Genomic DNA, 10,614 nt, shown 5'->3' with positions numbered 1-10,614 from the left:
AATGCTCTGCTGGCAGTGGTAGTAGAGTCAGATACATTAGGGACATTTAAGCGACTCTTGCATAGGCACATGGAAGATAGTACAATGAAGGGTATGTAGGTTAGTACGATCTTAGAGTAGGATAAAAGGCCGGCACAACAGCAAGGGTCGAAGGGCCTGTACTGTTCTGTGTTCTGTAAACTTTCACATCAAAATCAGCATCAGTGAGTGCTGTTTTCGATTGCTCCTGCCTGGCTGTCTGTCTGGGACCGGTCCCCGGGGAAGAAGGAGGAGGAGGTGGATTGTCTCGGTCATCGGCTCCCCGGGTCTGTTTACCCAGCAGCCCTGGCGGCAAGAGCGGGAATTTCCGGCCGGAGCCGCCGCTCTGCAGCAATATGACGTCGGCCCTGGAGACCTACATCAACCGTATCCTGTGGGAGCGGGCCCGGAGTGGGGGACTGGGAGGGGTTCGCTGTATCCCGCAGGGCCGGACCGGACCGGACCGGACCGGACCGGACCTCACCCCCCACCCCGCTGTGAGATATTGGCGGGGGCGGGGGGTGTCGGTGTGTGTTTTCATTGAATACTCTCTCCATCTGGATTCATTAACTGAATGATTCCTGGTGGCTGTTGCGCCAAACTCTGCAACGTGTAATATCACGGAGGGTTCCTTTCATGTGGAAAGAATGCTGAATGACCTCGATTGCACTGAATGTGTCAAAATTGCAAAAGGCATTTGCTTGTCTTCGGGTGAACACTCAGCGATAGTGTGTTTACTTCCAGATTGTCAATGGCTGCGTTGTGAGGGGATTGTCGTGCACCATTCTGGAAGGTTTGCTGCATCTGTCCAGGGTATTGCATCTGGAGCATTATTGTTTTGCTCTAAAGAGTACCACACGTGGAGGGAGTGCGGTGGAAGTTCGCCAGACTTGAGTACTCAGACGGGATTGTCCTGCCTGGAGAGATTCAGTCAATTGGGCCTATATTCCCTTGAAGGGAGAAGAATAATGAGACATTATCTCGAAGTGATTCAGTATTTTATAGGGGTTTTATAGGATAGATATTGTGAAGTCATTTCCCCAATTGATGTTGAACTGGGGGCATAGTTTTAGAATAAAGGGTAAACCATTTCTTCACTTGTGGTATGAACCTTTTGGAATTCTCTGTCCCAGAGCATTGCAGATGTCTGGTCGTTGAGTATACTTAACGCTGAAGCCAAAAAAAGGTCAGGCAATCAAAGGACATGGAGATGGGATGACAAAGTGTAGTTTAAGTGAAATATTAGCCAATATCTTATTCAATTGCACAGCAAGTTTGAGGAGTCAGATGGCCTACTACAGTTATTACATGACTTCTAATTTCAGATTTGCCCTCCATTAGAGCATAAATGCTTGGTTGTAATTTGGGATTAAAACTTCAAATTTGTTTAATGGATTTAATGCTAGATTCCCCTTGGGAAAACTATGAAGTATTATTTTCCTTATAAATCGTCTCATGAGTTGATGGTCCAATTATTTTAATGTGCTGATTCAAAAAATATATACTTTTTGGCATTGTATTGTTTAATTATTTCTATTTTAAAGTAATATCCCTTCAGGTATTCTAGTAAAAATGTTTCTGCATTATACTGTCATCGTGGAAGTTTGCCAGTATCATAGCTGTAGTGTTGAAGTCATGTTGTGATGGTGTTCTGTTTCCCTTGTAAGCTAACACTAGCTGGGGAAATGGCATTGCTGTGTATTAACAGAATATTTTCTGCTAGACAGTCCATTATGAGGATATCTCAGCTGGCCTGTTCTTAAATCAGGTCTTGCATGTTGAATGACTAACTTTGTATTCAAAGTTGCTGTTCACATGGTTGTTACAAAATCAGTTAGAGTGGTGAAATGTGCTCAATGGACTGCTTGACTCTTATGTACACCTTACTACAGTTTACAATTTAAAAAAAAAGTTTCCATTTTTCTATGCATCAGTTAGAAAAAGTCCTTTTTGGCATATTTACAGTAATTCTCAAAGGGTATCCAATGTAATGTTAATTCTAGCCTCGGGTGACACTCTGTGTGGAGTTTGTACATTCTCCCCGTGTCTGCGTGGGTTTCCTCCGGGTGCTCCGGTTTCCTCCCACAGTCCAAAGATATACAGGTCAGGTGAATTGGCCAAGCTAAATTGTCCAGAATGTTAGGTGCATTAGTCAGAGGGAAATGGGTCTGGGTGGGTTATTCTTCGGAGGGTCGGTGTGGACTTGTTGGGCCGAAGGGCCTGTTTCCACACTATAGGGAATCTTAAAAAAAAAATTCAGTTTAGTATTGTATTAGGTTCACGTTCATCTGATGAAACGTGTGGCAACAGTTGAGGCCTATAATGAGTAAATGGAGATGAATGACCAAAATTACTTTGGGCAGTCTCAATGTTTCTGTATTATTTTGAGTAATTTTAAGAAGGGAGCACTTTTGTTCCATTTCTGTTTTGTGCTATATCATTCAGGATACAAGCTGCCACTCAACAATAACAATTTTCAACTCTGATATCTTCTAGAACATGCTTAAGTGCATCTGACAGAGGACTAAAAAAATAGAAATAATTGGAGAGGATGAAAAGGGCAGTAAAAAAGATAATTGTTGAGGGTTTTATAGTTGGAGAATAGGAAGTAGTGTTTGAGAGTAATGGAGAGATTACTGAACGTGGAACTGTGAGGAGTACATGTGCGGCACGGTGGCACAGTGGTTAGCACTGCTGCCTCACAGCGCCAGAGACCCGGGTTCAATTCCGGGTTTGCACGTTCTCCCCGTGTCTGCGTGGGTTTCCTCCGGGTGCTCCGGTTTCCTCCCACACTCCAAAAATGTGCAGATTAGGTGAATTGGCCACGCTAAATTGCCTGTAGTGTTAGGTGCAGGGGTAAATGTAGGGGAATGGGTCTGGGTGGGTGCGCTTCGGTGGGTCGGTGTGGACTTGTTGGGCCGAAGGGCCTGTTTCCACACTGTAAAGTAATCTTAATCTAATCTTAGTAATTAAGATGCATAGAGTGGGGAGGCAGTGTGTGTACATAGTGAGATTTTTACTGAGATGTGTTAGACAGGGCAGTGTTGAAACTGAGTAGCATGGATGATAGAAGAATGACATATGAGTGGTAGAGTTTTGGAGTTGATAAAGGGTGGAGGCTGGTAAGAGAGCATTGGAGAAATTGAGACCAGTGACAGTGAAAACTTGCATGCGGTTTTCAGTTATAATAGAAGTGAAATAAACAGTGGAGATGAATGATGCCATCGGTGTGGCATTAAACTGCCATGACAATTGATTAGATTTGGGACTTGAACTACCACTTTGGGGTTATAATTCACTGAGCGTGTATAGATTGACAGGGAACAGAATTGTGGTTGGGACGTTAATGGTAAAACAATTTTTGCTTGAATCTTTGTAACGTGAATTGGGAAATATTCTGTCTTTATTCACAATCTGATCCATCTAATGGATATTGGGCAGTATGAGAACAGTGGAGATGGATATGGAGTCATTGATAAAGTTGTTCGAAAAAAATGGATGTTTTTCATTTTTCCATGGGATGACTTAACTAGAGGGTGGAGCGGATAGGTGTGAAGGGAGATTGGCAGGTAGGACAGGTCATGAGGATAGTGCAGAGCTGGAGGTTTCCTGCATCTATTCCTGATGAAGGGCTTTTGCCCGAAACGTCAATTTTCCTGCTTCTCGGATGCTGCCTGACCTGCTGTGCATTTCCACCACCACTCTGATCTAAACTCTGGTTTCCAGCATCTGCAGTCCTCACTTTTAGCTAGTAAAGTCTGCATTTATTACCTATCCATATTGTCATTGAGAAGGCGTGCTGATCTTGACTAAGGAAGAGATGCAAAAATCAATATATTACCTTAACTTGAGTCTACAGGAACAGTTGCAGTCGTTACAGCAGATGGAAGAATGATTGTGGTGAGTTAACCTTCATTCTTACAAATCTTGGTTATTAATATCATGATTGTGGAATTCCAGAAGAAAAATAAAAATCTAGTTCTTCTAGGCTAGTATAACTAGAATTTGTACTGAAGACTTCAAATGAACTAGCAGACTATGGCTGCTCATCTTTATATTTGCGATTGGCCAGGTTTCAATCAGTTGGAGAGAGAGATCCTGGTTGTTTTATGTACTGAACCTGAGCAGGTGGGATTTAACCAGGCTTAGAAACTTGCAGAAAAGCAAAAGTTTTACAGTTTGCTTTCTTTGACCATGTAAGGCAAAAGAAAATTGAGGAACAGACTACTCAAATAAAGAAGGAGGCTGCAACTGTGGTGCTTATGTATGTTTTGTGCCATATGTAAATGTAGGATACTTCTATCCCTGTCATAGAATAGATATGTAGTCAAGACAGTGATAAGAGTGGCTCGTGAAATTGTTTCAAGCTACTACACTGTATTGCATTCTTAAGGTCTGTATTAAAGATGGGGAAAGATTGCTGAATACATAGCCATGCGCATCCTTGCTAATTGGCAAAATGACCCTCCTAGGTGGAGCCCAGGAATACTAATTCTTGAGAGATGTTTCATTTTTGCCTGTGAAGTTTTTAAATACTCCTGTTAGTTGCCTGAGAAACATAAGTACATAATCCAACATTGAGAATTCATTGTTGCTTTCTCTTTTATCAGTTTTAATGGACGACTTAGCTTATGATGACCATAAGTCAATTCGAATGGACAAAACACATTAGATTTATTTCGGGAATCTCTGATAGCAAATGATCGATCTAATGCTTTGTCCCTACTCTAATTCCATTTTCTAGCTCTTGGTCCATAGCTCTGGAGGCTATGGCAATGCAAGTGACTATCTAAATCCAGCTTAAATGTTATGAGAGTTTCTGACTCAACCATTTCTTCAGACAGTAAGTTCCAGAATCCCAGTACACTCTCGGGTGAGAAAATAAATTGCTCAAATATCCTCTTAGCTTTCTACCTCTTACCTTAAATCTGTGCCCCCTAGTTATTGACCCCTCCACTAATGGAAAAATTGCCTTCCTATCTGCCCCTTTGTATGCCCCTTGAATTCTGTGTAACTCAGTCAGATACCCTCTCAATCTTCTCTCTTCCAAGGAGAACTTGTTGAAGCACTGCTCTGTGTACCTAATCCATCCTGTATTTTCACCAGTCCCAGATTCTTTTATCAATACTTCAATTACCTCTGCCTTCTTGGCAGTGCCAGCAGAATTTTTTTAGCTGCTTCTAATTCTGTTTTAATATGAAAAACCTAATATCTGTCTTTTTCTCCTTTGCCACTTGCACTTGGTACAACGTAACTGGGAACAATGCGTCAATAATCATGCCCTACCTTTCCATGAACAGTCCCAAATGTATGAAATCCCATCAGACCATCAGGATGACCAATTTGCCTGAGTGAATGTTACTGAGCACAAAGCCAATTTGTAGTAGATTTTGTCCTTAACATAATAATTAATCTAAACAAAAAAGATTTCTCACCAATAACTGTGCAAGTTAAACTGTACCACTTCAAAATCAGCAAATACACACACAGTCAGTCCATGATGAAGACAGATGTGTTGACAAAGATATAATGTGTGAAAAAATAGACAAGTCTGAAGTTCACATTGCAGATTTCAAGCGTGGGTTGAATTGTCATTTTTTAAAAGAAATTCAGCACTGATGGCAAGCTGTTGTCTGTAAACAATGGATGTTCTTTGATTAGATTATTGACCAGGTGGACCAATGTCTTGTTAGCATTCCTTCTTTTAAGCTTTCTGGCTTTCCCACAGAAAGAGAGGAAGGGGGATGGATGATTTGAAATTTCAAGCTCTGGATGTTCACTCCCTCTCCTGCCCTTGCATTTAAGCTTTTAACGTGGTGATTGGATCAATCACAGCTGGCATTGGGAGGAAATTTATTTGCTATAAAGACTCTTGGTGTCATTCAGTCTCTATTCTCTCCCCTCGCTGCTTCTAAAAGCAAAACTACATTGAATTGCTCCAGATATGAAATGTTTGATTTTCAAGTTGCAAAGCTCTCCTGGTATATCAGTGATATGGTAGTCCAACTTCCATTTTAGGTCATAGCCTCGAGAAGTTAAAATAGGGGATCTCATATAGCGACTGCTGACATCACTTCTAAGGTTGACAATCCTCTGAAACTTTTAATCTCTCAAACTCTTGGCATCTGATTTTACCCAGTCCTCATCTTACAGCCTGATTGTTACCCTGATTCAAGTTCTGCTTCTGAACAGCACTTTGCTATCTGCAACTCGCTGGTTTAATGGTATTGGGCCTGAGATTTCAGGCCAATCTATTCAAGATCAATTTCAACACCCTGTATGCTTTAAAGAAATAACAGGCATGGTTCATTTTCAAACCCTTGTCTCAGAAAATGTTCATTTTTTTTTATCAGAAAAAACTTTCTCTCCTGATTTCTCATTTGGATCTTTTGTTTCTTTCCTATGTGATGTATTTCATTTGGGTTGTGTATCTCAGCATTTTATTACTGTTATTACTGATGAATTATATAAAATTGAGAATTTTGCCAAAATAACAGGTGGTAGGAACTTTAAACACCAATAAATGGAATTATGAATAACTTTGAGTTCCTTCTTTTCACAGGGAACCCTAAAAGGATTTGACCAAACCATCAACCTAATTTTGGATGAAAGTCATGAGCGCGTATTTAGTTCACAACAAGGCGTGGAACAAGTAGTACTTGGCTTGTACATAGTAAGAGGAGACAATGTGTAAGTGGGGATTACTTTGTAACACAGGGTATCATTGGTTAAAGAATCAAACATGCACAAGTAAAAGAGCATATACAAAATTTTATCCTTGAATCATGAGAGTCATATAGACTTGTACAGCATAAAAGAGGCCCTTCAGCCTGCTGAGTCTTTACTGACCTTTTTTGAGAAGATTTGTAGCTCAGGTTGATGATAATTGTGTAAGTTAGCACGCTGAGCTTGAAGGTTTGTTTTCAGACGTTCCATCACCATACAAGTAACATCATCAGTGAGAATCTTCGGTGAAGCTCTAGTGGTATGTCCCGCCTCTCTCTTTATATGTTGGTTTCTTAAGGTGGGTGATGTCATTTCTGTTTTTTTTTCCAAGGGGAGGTAGATAGGATCTAAATCGATGTGTTTATTGATGGAGTTCTGGTTAGAATGCCATACCTTTAAGAATTCCCGTGTGTATCTTTGTTTTGCCTGTCCTAGGATGTGTGTGTTGTCTCAGCCAAAGTGACCTTCTTTGTCCGAATGTATAGAAACTAGTGATAGTGGTTCGTGTCTTTTGGTGGCCAGTTGGTGTTCATGTATTCTGGTGGCAAGTTTCCTGCTAGATTGTATGTTTTTTTTTAACAGTTCTTGCATGGTATCTTGTAAATGATGTTAGTTTTACTGGTAGTATCTAATGGGTCCTTTAGGTTCATTAGTCGCTGTTTAAGTGTGTTGGTAGGTTTGTGGACTACCATGATGCCAAGGGGTCTGAATAGTCTGGAAGTCCTTTCTGATATGTATTTGATGTAAGGTAATGTGGCTTTAGTTTTTGGTTGCGTTGTCTCTGCTTGTTTGGGTTTGTTTCTGAGGAATCAGCAGATTGTGTTTATAGGGTACCTGTTTTTCTTGAAAACGTTGTGTAGATATTATTTTTTTCTTCTGCTTTTTGTAATTCTTAGGTGTTGCAGTATGATGTAGCTCATTGAAATAATGTCTTTATGCAGCTCCGTTTGTGGGTGTTGGGATGGTTGCTTCTGAAATATTTGGTCTGTGTTTGTTGTTTTTCTGTAGACGCTGTTTTGAAGCTCTCCATTAATTGTACGTTCAACTGTCACGTCTCGTAACGGGAATCTGTTGTCGTTCTCCTCTGTTGTGAATTTTATGCCTGTCAGGATATTGATGATTGTGTTGTATATTCCCTCTAATTTGTTTCGTTCTGTGATGACAAAGGTGTTATCTACGAAGCGGACCCAAAGTTTGGGTTGGATAGATGGGAGGGCAGCTGTTTAAGTTTCTGCATTACTGCTTCCACTATGAGCCCTGATATTGGTGATGCCGTAGATGTTCCGTTGACTTGTTTATAGGTTTTGTTATTGAATGTAAAGTGTGTGGTGAGGTACAGGTCTACTAGTTTGAGGATGTTGTCTGGTGTTTGTGGTCCTAGTTTTTCTAGTAGTGATGCCAGTGTTTCTTTGGCCAGGTCAATGTTAATTGATGTGAAAAAAGCTGTAATTTCAAAGGAGACCATTATTTCATCCTCTTCTATCTTGGTGTCTTTGGTGTTCAGGAATTCTTGGGTGGAGTGAATGGAGTGGCGTGAATCTTCAATTAGGTGTTTGTTTTTGGTGAAGTTCTTTGGCTAGTCTGTATGTTGGTGTACCCAGGTAGGGATACTGTGGGACTGAGGGGGGCTCCAGGTTTGTGTATTTTTGGTAATCCACAGAAGCATGGTGTGTTGGATCCATCTGGTTTCATGTTTTGGAAATCTGTCCTGTTTTATTCTCCTGATTTTTTTTAAAGTGCTGTGAGAAAGGATGAGATTCTGTTTAGTACTTGTGGCATCGGATCTATCGCCACCTACTGGTAAATGTCCGTATCTGCAAGCAGAGAATTTGCCTTTAAGATAGTCTGATTTCTTTACTGACATATCTACATGAATCACACTTTCTAGTCTTCTGTTTTCCATTCATAACAAAATGAGCCTTGTATATTATTGTAATGTTCTCACTATTGGCTTTTATTCTTACTACAACTTTAATAAGATAAACAAGAAGATAAATTTAGTTGGGATGATAGCATCTTCCTGATTTTTACAAATGTCCATACTTATGAAGGGAAATTTTATACTGTACAGTATTGTGTTCTGATGTATGTAAAAGTTGACATACAAATGTACTGTGGAATGGAATCTGCTTGTAACCTGGGGACCTCCTGTAGTTAGTTTAACAAAACTATTTAGCCTCAGATTCTAGTTCTGAATTGATGCTAATCATTAAGTATAGTATGAAACCTTTTGGGAGCAAATGTAGAAGTTGCTTTGAGTGATTGCTATTATATGTTTTGTAAGTATAAAATGAACAGTTAAAAGACATTTAATAAAAGCTGAAAGAACTGCAGATGCTGTAAATCAGAAACAAAAACAGAAGTAGCTGGAAAAGTTCAGCAGGTCTGGCAGCATCTGTGAAGAGAAATCAGAGTTACTGTTTCGGGTTGGTGTCCTTTCCTCAGAACTAAGTTCACCCAACCTGAAACGTTAACTCTGATTTCTCTTCACATATGCTGCCAGACCTGCTGAGCTTTTCCAGCTACTTATGTTTTTGTTGCAGTTAAAAGACATTGTTAATTTTATGGGGCAACAGTTTTAACTTGAAACTTTATCTCTGCTTTTCATCTAATAAACAATATTATTGTTTGCTCTAATTGGGGGCAAGTCTTTTTTTCCTAATAATTTACTGGGTAAGTTGAATTGGAATGTTCTAGCTAATATCTTTAAAGATACAAATTAAGATAATTATTCATCTCCTGTATTTCAGAGCAGTGATTGGTGAAATAGATGAAGAAACAGATTCTGCATTGGATTTGGGAAACATCAGAGCTGAACCTTTAAATTCTGTGGTACATTGAAAGACTTAAGAACTGTGTGAATGCATGGCTGACATTGGGAAGATTAGAAAACTGATACGTTCACAATAGCTCATGTCGGCAGTTTGATGTTTGAAGAAAGCAAATATTTCGTATTTGAATATTTTTATGTATTTGTAGTTTTGAATATTTACATATTTCTTAAAACTTGATTGTATTGAGTATTTGATGACAAAAAATAAACTTGAAATATTAAGCTAAATTCAGAATTGGTTAATTATGTACAATTTTACCTCTTGCTCAGCCCCAAAAGTCCAGTTATGCAATTTTAGTTAAAATGGTGCTTACAGCCAGACACAACATGTCAGTAAAATGTAATGATTTGCACTGGCTGTCAGCTTAATGACTTCCATGTTTTGATAATGTTGACATATGGGAGAAAGTGTGGATTGCAGATGCTGGAGGTCAGAGTTGAGTGTGTAGTGCTGGAAAAGCACAGCAGGTCAGACAGCATCCCAGGCGCAGGAGAATCGACATTTTAGACATAATTCCTGGTGAAGGGCTTATGCCCAAAACATCGATTCTCCTGCTCCTCAGAAGCTGCCTGAGCCACTGTGCTTTTCCAGCAACACACTCTCGACTAATGTTGACATGTACCTACTTTGCTTTCCTTAATGCCCACCTTTCAAAATAATCCTGTTCCCCTATTCCTTTCCCAGATATCTGGGTTTCAAATAAGTTGTATGCCAATTCCTGATCTGTCCAAATTGGTCAAACTTTATGGAAGGTTCCTGATTTATGAATTTACCGAAATTCTTAATTATTAATGAGATCCCACATTAGTATTAATTTTAAGGATCCAGCATATTTGTACTTACAAACAGATATTTTACAAGGTAACATACTGTTTCTGATGAGCTTACAAATTGACTCACGAATGTACTCAGGAACAGAATCCATTTGTAACCCAGGTCTTCCTGTACCAGTACCATCAGTGTGAATTGTTATTTTTCGAATATGATTGGCACGAAAACGTGCCAAGTTAGTACCAGAAAACTTGAGTGAAAAAGT

The 10,614-nt window shown here is 39.7% G+C and overlaps 1 protein-coding gene across 2 annotated transcripts; it reads left to right on the top strand.

Annotated features, from left to right (window-relative positions):
* Nucleotides 1–307: 307 nt before the first annotated feature.
* On the top strand, nt 308–9,805 carry lsm8 (LSM8 homolog, U6 small nuclear RNA associated). 2 transcript variants are annotated; one of them, XM_043709601.2, is made up of 4 exons: nt 308–405; nt 3,878–3,918; nt 6,581–6,708; nt 9,495–9,805. In XM_043709601.2, exons 1-4 carry the CDS (start codon nt 375–377, stop codon nt 9,583–9,585), a joined length of 291 nt encoding a protein of 96 aa, XP_043565536.1. In that variant the 5' UTR covers nt 308–374; the 3' UTR covers nt 9,586–9,805. The 2 variants fall into 2 exon arrangements, with proteins under 2 accessions (XP_043565536.1, XP_043565534.1); XM_043709599.2 differs by lacking the exon at nt 308–405 and adding an exon at nt 473–831.
* The last annotated feature ends 809 nt before the right edge of the window (nt 9,806–10,614 follow it).

The sequence above is a fragment of the Chiloscyllium plagiosum genome, unplaced genomic scaffold (assembly GCF_037043375.1).
Source record: "Chiloscyllium plagiosum isolate Xiang-an unplaced genomic scaffold, Cpla_swu_hap1 HiC_scaffold_19, whole genome shotgun sequence".
In the NCBI taxonomy this organism is placed as follows: Eukaryota; Metazoa; Chordata; class Chondrichthyes; order Orectolobiformes; family Hemiscylliidae; genus Chiloscyllium; species Chiloscyllium plagiosum.
The sequence above is the reverse complement of the archived record's forward strand: the minus strand, read 5'-3'. Positions and strand labels throughout refer to the sequence as shown.